At 41.8% G+C, this 15,265-nt stretch overlaps 2 protein-coding genes across 10 annotated transcripts in view; one reads left to right on the top strand and one right to left on the bottom strand.

The window, feature by feature from the left end:
• LOC115446785 (alpha-catulin) overlaps positions 1-5,563 on the top strand; it is a 75,842-nt gene extending 70,279 nt beyond the window's left edge. The window contains exon 13 of one of the 2 annotated variants that reach the window (XM_030173570.2): positions 275-5,563. In XM_030173570.2, the coding sequence (XP_030029430.2) occupies positions 275-415 (141 nt within the window). In that variant the 3' untranslated portion in view covers positions 416-5,563. The remainder of the gene's footprint in view (positions 1-274) is intronic. The other variant, XM_030173569.2, reaches the window with a different exon arrangement.
• An 882-nt stretch (positions 5,564-6,445) lies between these two features.
• The window catches only part of LOC115446786 (septin-7), a 47,265-nt gene continuing 38,445 nt past the window's right edge, over positions 6,446-15,265 (bottom strand). For all 8 annotated transcript variants that reach the window (XM_030173580.2, XM_030173578.2, XM_030173577.2 and 5 more), the window contains 3 exons: positions 14,394-14,472; positions 12,025-12,245; positions 6,446-9,156 (listed from right to left, as the gene is read on the bottom strand). In XM_030173580.2, coding sequence (XP_030029440.1) covers positions 9,105-9,156; positions 12,025-12,245; positions 14,394-14,472 — 352 coding nt within the window. In that variant the 3' untranslated portion in view covers positions 6,446-9,104. The remainder of the gene's footprint in view (positions 9,157-12,024; positions 12,246-14,393; positions 14,473-15,265) is intronic.

Consider the following 15,265-nt stretch of genomic DNA (forward strand, 5'->3'; position numbering starts at 1 on the left):
AAACTGTCAAGTTGCCTGGCGGTGCCGAACAGGCACCTAGCTTATATGAAAAATGTCGCGTGCATGGTGTTTCTCGTCATCTAAATTATTAGCGGTAGGCTTACCGGAATTCACCAACAGTATAGTGTAAAAACCGCTAAACGTCTCATACAACTCTGTTATGTGTAATAGGCGCTAAGTATATTCAAAGCTACTGTTGGTGAATTCAGGTGCCCAGACGGTGTTGTGATCAATATTGAAGTGTGGTTACTAATCTAAATATAACGTGATGCAGTACAAATTGGACTTCACGGGCCTATCAGCGGGCGGAGCCGGGGCGGGCGGCGGCCGCGGCACATCTCGCGACGAGGAGGCGGGGGGCGGCGGCGGCGGCGACGCCAAGCCGGGGGGGAGCAGCTCCGACACCGCCATGTGACAGTACGGCATGGGCCGGCGCGGCAAGGGCGACGCGCGCCGGACCAGGGTCAGCTTCCTCTTGTTTTAAACGGTTGAACGTCTTAAAACAACTCGTCGCCTAAAGGGAGGAGGGTCACCATCCGATCAGTTGCATAAAGCTACACATACATTAATAACTCTATCTAATAGGTAATCACAAAAGACATTAATCAATAAATATTACATTGTACGAGTTTTAAATATTTTGATAGTATACATATTCTTGAATCTACAGAATACGTACATTTTTCACTGCATCAAAAAAGAGGAGACCAGTTATAATTAGACATGTATGATTTTTTTATATTTTAATAAGTAATATTTTCTGACTTGCAAATCGCAGATTGCTGATCAGTACAAATGTCTTTAATTAATGATTTCAATTCCAATTCCATAAAGAAGTTAATAGTAACTACCAAGTTATAAGTTCACTTTTTCAAATAATTATACTAACTGCAACAGTGAAGTGATTCTACGTCGCATTATTATAAACACGTAACTACACATAACAGCTTTATGCACTTCCAGATCGATGTTGACCCCGGGTATCACACGCAATGCATTTACAACAGCAATGACTTTTTATATAATAATTCGAACAAAAGTACTTAAATGATCGTGTGTGCTACTTGAAATGAAACCGACCACAGAAGCTGACAATCTATTTAATGTGCTCAACCATATTGGCCCTATTAAATAGATTGCAGATAAATAAATACATAAATATAGATTGACAGTACGATATACAAAGTAAGTGTTTGGAGAGCACTTGCGACACACAAAGCCTCGTCTTAGTTATTGATAGATCGCAGGCGTGCGGACGCAATGGCTGTGGGTCTAATGTTTACTCATATATTTGCGTATGTAACATATTTTGTTACTAGTATGCCTTTAAATACTAAACAAAAATGACTTGATTAAATTAAATATCATACTTTATCACTTAAAACTTTATCTTCTGTACTTAGCTTACTAGATTAGAAGGCAAACGAACAGGTGTTTTCAGCTATATTAGGAATGTTGCCTCGTATAGACAAATTTGTGATCAATAATATTAAGAGAAGAGTGAAATCGTACAATAATACTTGTTACACTTACATAATGTTACACATTGTTACATAATTGATACGTAAACAACACAGATACTATGTATTTTTAGTTATCCTTTCTTAAACCTGTATATAACAAATAGTTGAATTCCTTAGACGTTACCTGTATTATCTTCGAGAGATATTGTTTACCACCGAATCTATTCTATCTGTCGATGCACCCACCTGCACTCTGTTGTCCTGTTGCACATTGTTTTTTGTTTAGCACGCACGCTTACTCTGTTTCTTTAGCATTGATGTGTCATTATGTTTTCACATACTATTCTACCACATTTTACTTCTGAACGACACAGTGTTACTCCTGCATTCGATGTTCTCGCATTACCTACTAGCCGTTTACTCTTTCAACGAATTCGTGTAAATACATTAGAATGCGATCATAGTGAATATTTAAATATTTAAAATTCGTTTTTAATGCCCTTGAGGCGAGTGGACATTGCATGATTGTGAAACGGAACAAATAGCTGTGTGTTGCATGTGTGTTAACGTGACTATCGTTATGGCTGTCGTACGTCATCTTTCCGACGGAGGATGTTTAATGTTAAAATGGGGGAAATTGACTCTGGTGGTTGTCACGACAACTCCCACATCGCCCAGTAACGCAGTGTTATATACGACCGAGTGCAGACTACAGAGTGCACACTCGACACAGACTGCGGGCAGGCGTCTGCGAAATGCACACACATGCATGTTAAATGTTGTTCATCGCCTGGCTAAAAGTCTCGCTCGTGAGCATAAATTTTATATCGCCCGGCATGTCTGCAATGCAATGCTATATTAAACCTATCCGTTTCGGCAATAATGAACATATCAATACTATTAGATTTATTGTTATTGCTGTCTACAGTTCCACGACTAAGTCGTTATTTAGTTTTTAAGTGATGATTGTATTTAATGGCTTCTTTGATCTGGTTGCAGCTAAGACTGTAAAACCTTTGAGATCCTAGGGTTGATTCTTAGGATAGGGTTTAAAAATGTGTAGTACTTATATACACTTATGAAATGTCTCAGAATGGTGGGTGGTCGTGTTGATATCGTGAAAGAGACTTGTGTAAATATATCTCAATGCTCGGAGCGTATATAGCTTCGCGAACCGTGGTGGCAATTATTGCAACGCTGCCTAACCCTTTGGGAATATAAGGATGTACTTATGTATGTATGTATATTTTAATGACTTCTGATAGTGTATAAAAGTAACCGACTTTGATTATATTACCTAACGTTACGTTGTCACATTAAAAGCTAATCTGACTTCTTTTTATCAATTAAATTATTACTGAATTAGCTTACTAGACTTAAATAATCTTTGATTTAAAATTGAAAACTACTGGCCAGTCCAGGCTAGACAAGTAGGTAGGAACATTAGCAAGTACGCATATATATGTTGCTAACGCACTTCCAACTTTCTATATGTGTAATGCACTCGTTTAGTATATATGCCTGTAATGACACTGTTTTCGCATAAACAGAATATAGTTTCTGGTTTAAATATAATATGTAAAAGTGTTGAACAGTTGCTCTGGTTGCTTGAAATACTGACTAACGCTTTACAGTTCACACCACCGCTATTTGTCGTTGATAAGACGATGCCTGCTGTCTGTGCTCGACCTCACGTTTCCATCTAACGGTCTATATAACACTTCGCTTGTCTCAAGCATTACTTTAATATATATAAATGTAACTGCGTTAACGAATTCGACTTTCGGTTTTAGATTTTACGATATATCTGTTTGTAACTCTATCTTTGTATCTAATTGTTAGTATATTCATTGCCTTCTTAATTATTTATATCCAAACGTATAATTAGTCATAAGAAAGTCAGTTTCAATTGTAATACGAATAATTTAATATAGTTACTCACAATTTAAAATATATAATTACGAATAATGTAAAGAGCTTGATAAAGCTTTATAATGAAGTGTTGTGAATCGAACTTGTGGCCACTTAACGTTTAGATTCAATATTAGAATTTAAATGCTTTGACTGTTAATACCAATTAAGTTTATTAAGGTTTTCTGTAAATTCAGTGTAAGGTTATAATTATTAGTTTATGTAGCTAATTGGCAAGACTTCGTAAATGCCTGTTGCCGTATTTTATCGCATAATCAGATGGTAAAAATATACATTGGCGAACATCTTTTCAATACGACATTCACATAATTAACTGTTAGGGCAACACATAAAGGTACTGACCTGGAACTGAATTGGACTGACCCCCAAATTATATACTGCATAAGAAAATAATTCATTCGTAAAAAATAAACAAACTCAGTTATTGTACTGTGCCAAATAAGAAAATTCAACAATCACGCACTACTTTTAAGACGCAATTTTAAAAATGCATAAAGCCTTGCTTCCATACGAGCACGTTTCTACGCCAATTTATTTTTTAATTGTTAATGATATTTATATATGGAGAATAAAAATATAGTAGTTTAATACAATAGCTGTGCCATTGTGCCTACTTGCGTAGAGTATTGGATTAAAGTTTTAAAAACATACGTACATAATATTATAAAAATACATATTATATAACACTCAGAGCAAAATCTTGGTTTCAACCTACAATAATAGGGAGATACAAAATCAGGAACTTCCATTGCATATTTATTGGTTAGTACGTAGGTAGGTAGAGATTAGACATACAGTGATTTGTGATATTATAATATACTTATCGAGATTTAGTACAACGTCCTTTTATTTCAACATTTTTATAGTTATTATTAACTTTAGAATGACACGAAAGAACACCAATAATAGTTACCATTAATACTAATGTACTTACATAAGTTACTTATAAGGATTTCAATAATTAAGTATTACGGGAAATTGTGGAAAGTAAAGTGGTGGAATTTGTCTATACTGTTGATTTATTCGTCTAGTCTTCTTAAACTTTTTACTCAGCTTAATACTAAAGATCTTTTGCAAATCTTTATAGAAGCACGTTAAGCCTCAATCTACGCACCAACGAAACTTCTTTTTGGAAATTTAAACATAAGATTCGTTACATTTTTTGCAATACATGCATAATCATGCATTGCCAAGTTCTAGTTGCTTATACATTATAAAATAAATCTAATGGCAATGGCTAGTCTATTATTTGTAACTAAATTGTGTTTATAAGGATAGTATTCGATTGCAGCGTGAAGAAAATGAACCAAAAATACAATACCTATATATAGCCTTATAAATGAAAATTACTATATGCTGAGGTGCAAATACGTATGCGTAATAAATAAGTAAGTCTCAAATACACAGGTGATTCAGAAAGGGTGCAGTAAAAACCACACGTGCGGGGAAAGTGTTCGATAACTTGCCAGTAACATTCAGATACGCAAATATTAAACTTTGTAATGTTAAGTATTACACGTTATAATTGTTAGTGATTTACATTGATCCGTAAAACTGTTAATAAAAGTAAAAAGATCACTACGACATTTTTTAATGCGTATTTAAGATACATAAGGTTATTTCAATTACAATACTTTTTTGGTATCGCAATAAATATGCAAATACTATTAATATCACACTTTTTTGTCCTCAAGCAGTAGTATTTTAGGGGTTTGTAAGCACGAATCATCGTTCCGTATGTGCTGTTATTACTGCAATCTCCTTACTGGAACACACTGTGTAAATGATTGTAATCCTGAAGGAATAAAACCCCGATGATCGAGTAATTGCTGTAAATAGTTTTGATAGAATTTAATCGAGCGGATTGTAGTAGTCGGATATATAGTCAAAATGGATACTTTGTGCTCGTCGTTGTAAGGTGGAAACTGTTGTGGTTGTTATATTTGAAGTTGCATTTTCATTACAATACCTTAATTAAGTAGAAATATATTTTCCATAGCGCTGCCAAAAATATTAATAATATAGAGGTAGTAATGTTGTTTACATAACGTAATATTTTGAGGTTGTTCATGAATATATGGAGTGTATTTTAATGTGGTTGACGAATGTAATAACACTGTGTATGTGATTTAATACATCACCAAATTAAAAGAAATTCATACAAGTAATATTTGACTTTTATTTTACCCTATAATCTTGCTTGCACAAAGGTCACAGTAAATAATGATATAGAAATGTTAAATGCCATTTCAAGGCTGTAAAGTACTGCAGACGTCTAGATTCTTAAACTGAAAAAGAAATTAAGTCTGAGGACTCAACCTACTCATAATATGGACTAGCCATTACAAAAATTACTACCTGTTTAATACAACTTTTCTAAGTAAGGAACGAGGTTACTATAATGTTATTAACGGAGTATGGTTTCACAAAAACTTTTAGTACTTATAATAATAAAAAATATCACAGGCTTCCTCTACTACTGAGAAGGATAAAGGCTTAGTCCACCACGGTGGCCTAGTTCGGATTAGTAGGCTTCACACACCATCAAACTTCTACTTCTCAGTTATGCAAGCCATCGCGATGTTTTCCTTCACTGTTAAAGCAAGGTATAATTAACAACGAATACACACATAATTTTAAAAAAAGTCAGAGGTGTATGCCCTTCGGATTTGAACCTGCGGACATTCGTCTCGGCACTCTGTTCCACACCCAACTAGGCCGTCACCGCACTAGTGCCCAGATATTATGCACATGAAACAATAAAGATATTACTAAACAATAAAGGTAAGTAAATATTCGTCCGTAGCTAATTAGATTAGCCCTTTGATCCTTTATTATGAAAACCTAAAGATAAGAAAAATATCCTATCATACAAAGTTTGAATTATTTTACACTAGATATTTCAATATATCACGGGAAATAGTGCAGATATTTAGAACCAGTTAAATTTAATTAAAAACCCTAAGTCGCCAGACACACAGGTGCATAATATATAAGCAAGAAAAAATTTGTGTAAAAAATGTATAGTAAATCCGAAATCAAACAACATATTCCTATATATTACGTATTTATTCATATTCATCAGACACAATATATTACATCGTCGGAACTCCGTTGCTCTCTCAACCTGTTACATCTCGAGTATAATGAGTAAACGATTATTGTTTATGGTAAAATTAAGTATTACCTTACAACCTAACACTGCTAACTTAAACGGAGAGCTCAATACTGTAGTGTAGGAAATAATTGAGATTATCTGTGGTAATTTAATAGAATAAACATACAAAATTACCTGAAGTAATTGAATAATATAACTTGCGTATATTCATTTCGTTTTTATTATAAATGATTAAAGAAAATTATTTACACAAACGATCAATGTTCAAGTTCCAACATTGTTTTACCGACTAGAAAAAGAATCTATTGACAGGAACCTATCCCAGGAATACCTTTGACCATTATTTGTAAGTTTATTTACAACGCGACAGTTTATGTCCCCTTTCCTGTTTCATTCGAACAATGTTAAAACTTCAACAATGATGCAACATTGTCAAAATCATCTTATACTAAAATATAACATATTTAAAATATGGATACTTGCTCTTTATTGGAATTGCCGAGAAAGTTGAATTAGTATAATGGAAATCGCGTGATTCCATAAATTCTAGTATACCGTTTGTTGAGAGATCATCACCACTCCGTTTCTTTACGTAATATTAGAAAGAGAAGCTATTTGCTAGCTAGGGCTAGATTCTGTTCTGAGCTATGAGCGTTATTGATATCACTAAGCACAATATACCAAACGTATATCGTTACAAACGCAGTGCAGACCTCACCGTATTGTTCGATTGCACAATAATTTAAGCCGAAAATTTTTACCGATATTTTTAATATTACACGAGTAGAAAATATCTCTTACCTAATTCATAATTTCGAATGATTTAATACTTAATTTTCAAATAACTACAGCACACACTCTCAATCTCTACATACATGAAAAAATAAGCAAATGAATTTTTGACCAAAATGCTTTGTTAATAATTTTATTATGCTATATTTACCAGTAAAAATTTTAACGCTTAACTTTAATGATAACCAGATTTTGAGCTTAAATGATCACGTGGCTGTGTCTAGTTGTCTATATTATCTAGATCTATAGATAACAGCATAGAATAATAATATATTTTAATACAATGACGTACAATTAGACATTCGTATTACATTAGCAGACAATTATTACAAGCTATTTGGCATCTCCATGGACGTAAATGTCTAGTCATAAGCTGTTAACATATTTGTGCTACAATGGTTTCTATTGTCAGCTAATATATTTAAATAAAATATTCCAAATGTAAATGAATCTACAAAAGATGTTTCACAAAATCCTTTTGAAAACACAACACATAAAAATTAGGCCACACTTAATGTAATAAATAAATGCTTTGTCATGAAGTAAGTCTTATATACGTAATTGTAATTTCCTGTAACTTGATTAATTTCCTCTATTGTTGGATCTGAGCTTGGTTCGAACGTTTCAAGTCTCTTTAATCGTTGTTCCATCGTACTAACGCTACAACTAGAAATGTCTATACTGTCAATGTGTGATGTTTATCGATAGTCCTCTTTAGATTACAATGCCGGTCGCAACACTCTTAAAGGACCAATCTGCAAATCACAGAGGAATCTCAGCGGACTGCACAATACCATACACATTGGAGTCTATTAGCAACACACTAGTTTAGGTATTATTAGTAACTGATCAACGAGTACTACCGCGGCAGATTACTTTGCTAACAACAGTTATATAGTGTTGTGAGTAATGGGATGGTGTCAAAACTGATATTTACAAAGGTACAAAAATAAAATGTGACTACAATATCATGCGTAAGAAAAATTAGCGTCAATGTACCGATTATCGACGTCGCCAGTTAGTCCAACATTCATACACTAGACAAAGGTATTTTCACTTGACACACAGAACAATACTCGTCACAACATTGAAATGGCACTGTACCCAGAATTATTTTCACATTAAGTCTCGTATCGGATATTGCATCAGGAGAGTTATCGCAAGTGAAACATACATCAGCAATTATCGAAAACTTTACTTTCCAATCGATTTCTAACACGATATGTACAATCACAATAAACTTATAACTCATGGTTAAGATCAAGTGCAAGAAATTAATATAATAAGTTAAATAATTGCGTATTACATTTAAAACGGTGTTTCTGGACAAAGGTACTTTTGTTTGAGTAGAGTTAATTATAATAAAGGTAATTTCATTTGAGTAAACTTTACATTTCAATATGTATGTTAAAGACCGAAGTCGTTTAACATCCGACATACATTTCACGCGTATTCGTCTCGAAGGCTTTTCTACCACTTTTACTTTTAGAAGTTTTAAAATACACAACATATTATGCCGACAGCGAACAAATCCTCGTCCGTATTCGATGTGATGCGTATAGCATTTAAGCAGGTCGATTGATCAAGATATGGTAATACTAACGGAATCTAAATGTAGATAAAAGATTTTACAATCAGTACCTTGTGTCGTGAGGGGGATTTGTTCTCTTTCGGCGAAATAATTTAATCACCCATAAGACCACACATTTGGGAACCATGAGCTGTCCATCCCCACGCCGCGGCGACACAGAGTTAGTCACGCGTGAGTCACGGTGGTTGCGAAGCCATCGGATACTAATTTAGAACAAACCTTTTTTCTTCTTGTCTTTTTTGTCTTTGCCGTCAACGGTCCTGGAATGGGAAAATGGCACGTTTTATTCCGGGATTCACATTGACATCGAGAGTTAGAAAACATAAATATTTATGGAAGTAACGAATTAAGGCCCTCCGCCAAACAAACGGCTTGAACCATTCATGCCATACATTTACTGGCGAACGATTTACTAGCGGGGTATATGCAAAAATTTACGAATAAATTCTATAAAATTATATTTGAAGTCCTCCGCGCCTGCGCCTCCAGCGCGCGCCGCGTGGCGTCGTGCGGCGCCAGCTCCTCAGTGTATAGTGTGCAGTGTGCAGTGTGCAGTGTGCGGGTACTCACTCCTTGCTGTTAGCCTCGAGCGAGCGGCGGCGCAGGTCGTCGAGCGAGAGGCCGGTGTCGCGCTCCCAGGCGGCGCGCTCGGCGTGCCGCGCGCGCTGGCGCTCGTCGAGCTCGCGCGCCTGCGCCTCCAGCGCGCGCCGCGTGGCGTCGTGCGGCGCCAGCTCCTCAGTGTATAGTGTGCAGTGTGCAGTGTGCAGTGTGCGGGTACTCACTCCTTGCTGTTAGCCTCGAGCGAGCGGCGGCGCAGGTCGTCGAGCGAGAGGCCGGTGTCGCGCTCCCAGGCGGCGCGCTCGGCGTGCAGCGCGCGCTGGCGCTCGTCGAGCTCGCGCGCCTGCGCCTCCAGCGCGCGCCGCGTGGCGTCGTGCGGCGCCAGCTCCTCAGTGTATAGTGTGCAGTGTGCAGTGTGCAGTGTGCAGTGTGCGGGTACTCACTCCTTGCTGTTAGCCTCGAGAGCGAGCGGCGGCGCAGGTCGTCGAGCGAGAGGCCGGTGTCGCGCTCCCAGGCGGCGCGCTCGGCGTGCAGCGCGCGCTGGCGCTCGTCGAGCTCGCGCGCCTGCGCCTCCAGCGCGCGCCGCGTGGCGTCGTGCGGCGCCAGCTCCTCAGTGTATAGTGTGCAGTGTGCAGTGTGCAGTGTGCAGTGTGCGGGTACTCACTCCTTGCTGTTAGCCTCGAGCGAGCGGCGGCGCAGGTCGTCGAGCGAGAGGCCGGTGTCGCGCTCCCAGGCGGCGCGCTCGGCGTGCAGCGCGCGCTGGCGCTCGTCGAGCTCGCGCGCCTGCGCCTCCAGCGCGCGCCGCGTGGCGTCGTGCGGCGCCAGCTCCTCAGTGTATAGTGTGCAGTGTGCAGTGTGCAGTGTGCGGGTACTCACTCCTTGCTGTTAGCCTCGAGCGAGCGGCGGCGCAGGTCGTCGAGCGAGAGGCCGGTGTCGCGCTCCCAGGCGGCGCGCTCGGCGTGCAGCGCGCGCTGGCGCTCGTCGAGCTCGCGCGCCTGCGCCTCCAGCGCGCGCCGCGTGGCGTCGTGCGGCGCCAGCTCCTCAGTGTATAGTGTGCAGTGTGCAGTGTGCAGTGTGCGGGTACTCACTCCTTGCTGTTAGCCTCGAGCGAGCGGCGGCGCAGGTCGTCGAGCGAGAGGCCGGTGTCGCGCTCCCAGGCGGCGCGCTCGGCGTGCAGCGCGCGCTGGCGCTCGTCGAGCTCGCGCGCCTGCGCCTCCAGCGCGCGCCGCGTGGCGTCGTGCGGCGCCAGCTCCTCAGTGTATAGTGTGCAGTGTGCAGTGTGCAGTGTGCGGGTACTCACTCCTTGCTGTTAGCCTCGAGCGAGCGGCGGCGCAGGTCGTCGAGCGAGAGGCCGGTGTCGCGCTCCCAGGCGGCGCGCTCGGCGTGCAGCGCGCGCTGGCGCTCGTCGAGCTCGCGCGCCTGCGCCTCCAGCGCGCGCCGCGTGGCGTCGTGCGGCGCCAGCTCCTCAGTGTATAGTGTGCAGTGTGCAGTGTGCAGTGTGCGGGTACTCACTCCTTGCTGTTAGCCTCGAGCGAGCGGCGGCGCAGGTCGTCGAGCGAGAGGCCGGTGTCGCGCTCCCAGGCGGCGCGCTCGGCGTGCCGCGCGCTGGCGCTCGTCGAGCTCGCGCGCCTGCGCCTCCAGCGCGCGCCGCGTGGCGTCGTGCGGCGCCAGCTCCTCAGTGTATAGTGTGCAGTGTGCAGTGTGCAGTGTGCGGGTACTCACTCCTTGCTGTTAGCCTCGAGCGAGCGGCGGCGCAGGTCGTCGAGCGAGAGGCCGGTGTCGCGCTCCCAGGCGGCGCGCTCGGCGTGCAGCGCGCGCTGGCGCTCGTCGAGCTCGCGCGCCTGCGCCTCCAGCGCGCGCCGCGTGGCGTCGTGCGGCGCCAGCTCCTCAGTGTATAGTGTGCAGTGTGCAGTGTGCAGTGTGCGGGTACTCACTCCTTGCTGTTAGCCTCGAGCGAGCGGCGGCGCAGGTCGTCGAGCGAGAGGCCGGTGTCGCGCTCCCAGGCGGCGCGCTCGGCGTGCCGCGCGCGCTGGCGCTCGTCGAGCTCGCGCGCCTGCGCCTCCAGCGCGCGCCGCGTGGCGTCGTGCGGCGCCAGCTCCTCAGTGTATAGTGTGCAGTGTGCAGTGTGCAGTGTGCGGGTACTCACTCCTTGCTGTTAGCCTCGAGCGAGCGGCGGCGCAGGTCGTCGAGCGAGAGGCCGGTGTCGCGCTCCCAGGCGGCGCGCTCGGCGTGCAGCGCGCGCTGGCGCTCGTCGAGCTCGCGCGCCTGCGCCTCCAGCGCGCGCCGCGTGGCGTCGTGCGGCGCCAGCTCCTCAGTGTATAGTGTGCAGTGTGCAGTGTGCAGTGTGCGGGTACTCACTCCTTGCTGTTAGCCTCGAGCGAGCGGCGGCGCAGGTCGTCGAGCGAGAGGCCGGTGTCGCGCTCCCAGGCGGCGCGCTCGGCGTGCCGCGCGCGCTGGCGCTCGTCGAGCTCGCGCGCCTGCGCCTCCAGCGCGCGCCGCGTGGCGTCGTGCGGCGCCAGCTCCTCAGTGTATAGTGTGCAGTGTGCAGTGTGCAGTGTGCGGGTACTCACTCCTTGCTGTTAGCCTCGAGCGAGCGGCGGCGCAGGTCGTCGAGCGAGAGGCCGGTGTCGCGCTCCCAGGCGGCGCGCTCGGCGTGCAGCGCGCGCTGGCGCTCGTCGAGCTCGCGCGCCTGCGCCTCCAGCGCGCGCCGCGTTGCGTCGTGCCGCCGCGCCAGCTCCGCCTCCGACTCTTTCAACTTCGCACGCTTCTCACGCACCTTCATTTCAAACACCTACACACACAACCACACAACATACATTATACTGACTAGAAGGGAACTACTAAAAAATAAGAAGACAGAAGATAGCACTCATTATTCTTGAAATAAAAAGAAAAAAAAACACGCCCAATAATAAAATTTGACTAATGTATCGAAGAGGGCGCACAGCGCGGCGCGCACCATGCGTGCAAGGTCGTTGACCCCGTGCGCGCGCATCAGCTGACCACATTTTCTCTGGCATTTATCACGTACCAGGATATAACTTATGTAGTTTAAAATTGTCTGTGACATCGTAGCTCACAAATAAATGGACTGACTGATGGTTTTTTTTTGAAAGCTAGTGTGATCGAAATGGTTCATAACTATAATTTACAAAGATCTGGTCACATGTTTAAAGACCATCGGCTTATTTGCTTCTTTTACATTTCGATTGATTTGAAATTTGGTATAATTATTTCGGTGGTATTTTTAATACATGGTAACCTTGAGCTAAGGCTGCTAAATCGTAATCTACAGAATACCTTATTCCTCGGCAACCTACAGTAATAATAATAATAATAATATCAGCCCTGTATTATATACTTGCCCACTGCTGAGCACGGGCCTCCTCTACTACTGAGAGGGATTAGGCCTTAGTCCACCACGCTGGCCTAGTGCGGATTGGTAGACTTCACACACCCTCGAAATTCCTATAGAGAACTTCTCAGGTATGCAGGTTTCCTCACGATGTTTTCCTTCACCGTTAAAGCAAGCGATAATTCACAAAGAGATATAGCGGACAAACCTACAGTAGATATAGCGGATACAGGCTGTTTGGGCTTATAAGAATAGACTCAATAAGAATAGTAGATAAATGATGACTCGAGGCCCCGGCGCGGTGGATAAAATTGTAATTTGAAAACATTGCAATAAACAATTTAAATAGCCGACATATGAAAAAAACCTCTAAAATATAAGAAAAATATAATACTAGGTACTTATAACAAAATTAAACGACAAATTAACAAATTATATTTTTTTACTTTTTAGAGGATTTTTCTAGTACTATTAAGCAACCCCCTAGTTCAAACACAAAATATAATCCTGTACAAAATGAATATTACTAGCAAAGAATCACAACAAAATATTTGGATACCTACACTCAAAAAGCCGGACGAGTAGGAGTAAACTCACGCACCCCTATTTCCATAATCTATACTATTATATAAAGCTGAAGAGTTTGTTTGTTTGTTTGTTTGTTTGAACGCGCTAATCTCAGGAACTACTGGATCAAACTGAAAAATTATTTTTGTGTTGGATAGCCCTTTGTTCGTGGAGTGCTATAGATTATATATCATCACGCTACGACCAATAGGAGCGGAGCAGTAATGGCTAATCTCAGGAACTATCGGTTCGAATTGAAAAATACTTTTTGTGTTGGATATCCCTTTGTTCGTGGAGTGCTATAGGCTATATATCATCACGCTATTACCAATAAAAGCGGAGCAGTGATGGCTAATCTCAGGAACTATCAGTTCGAACTGTTTTTTTTTGTGTTGGATAGCCCTTTGTTCGTGGAGTGCTATTGGCTATATATTATCACGCTATGCCCAATAGGAGCGGAGCAGTAATGGCTAATATCAGGAACTATCAGTTCGAAATGAAAAAATATTTTTGTGTTGGATAGCCCTTTGTTCCTGGAGTGCTATAGGTTATATATCGTCACGCTATGACCAATAGGAGCGGAGCAGTAATGAAACATGTTGCAAAAACGGGGAAAATTTATTAGTTTTGAGAGCTTCTGTTGCGTGCGCTGCGTAAACGGTTAAAGTTATGCAACAATAATGTATGACGGGATTGCTACTATTAAAAAGTTCTACAAAAATATATCATAAAACAAAGTCCCCCGCTGCATCGGTCTGCCCGAACGTGTTAAACTCAAAAACTACCCAACATATTAGAATAAAATTTGGTATGGAGACAGTTTGAGACCCTGGGAAGAACATAGGCTCCCGGAAAAATATATAGCGTGACTTTTGTAACAGGAAACCTTAGCCCGAAAAACTTTATAACGCGGGCGGAGCCGCGGGCAAAAGCTAGTAACTTATAAGGGGAGTCGCCACTTGCTTTCGACGTACGGAACCCTAAAAACTATAATAAAAATACATAAAATGCACATACCTGTTCCATTTCACTCTCCATCTTTTTCATTTTCTGATCATGTTCCCGTTTTTCTTCCTCCATTTGCGCCAGCGGATTCCTGCGAACAATGTTCAATTTATAAAAATAAAAACAACAAGGCAGCAACTTGTAATGCTCTTTTGTAGTCCACAAACTTAGGTTTTTAAAAAACCATGCAAGACAAACCTTTTCAACATTGTCACGATTGTATTCAATATAACATTTTGTTATCAAATACGACTAAATCAACATTGTAATTAAACTAAGTAAAAATCGTGACGTACAAGTTTAAATTTGAGTGTTCAGGGTCTCAAGGATACGAAATTCGGATATTAACATTTTGTAAATGGTATAAAGCATTGTCATAAAAACTTTTGTGTTGTCGTCGAAGCATTTTCGAAAACATGCATAAATAAAGTAGATGTAAAAACATTAAATGGAGCATGCAGGATACGAACTTTATGAAAAATGTATTATAAAACAAACCAAAAAACGGAACAATAACAACAATAAATTCATTCAACACTTTTCAATTATTGTAAAACTCAAGAAAATTTGAGGATATAACATATTGGCTTCGCTTTTTACCTTGGATAAGGAATAAGTACTACAATAATTACTAGTTTAATTACTTTATAAATAAAATGTCTAACGGTTTGGCTACTAATCAATAACAAACAGGGCCCAGAATTAATTTGTGCAAGCCATTTCAGATTATACTGCCTAGACTGCCTCGGTGGAGTAGTTGTATTGCATGCCCGGTACAATAGCGCTCTGAAGTCCTGGGTTCGAATCCCGGGTCGGGCAAAGTGATATTTGGGTTTTTCTGCTGAGTATCAGCCCGAAGTTTGGAATTTGTGCCCGATATAGCG

The sequence above is a fragment of the Manduca sexta genome, chromosome 25 (assembly GCF_014839805.1).
Source record: "Manduca sexta isolate Smith_Timp_Sample1 chromosome 25, JHU_Msex_v1.0, whole genome shotgun sequence".
NCBI classification, from domain to species: domain Eukaryota; kingdom Metazoa; phylum Arthropoda; class Insecta; order Lepidoptera; family Sphingidae; genus Manduca; species Manduca sexta.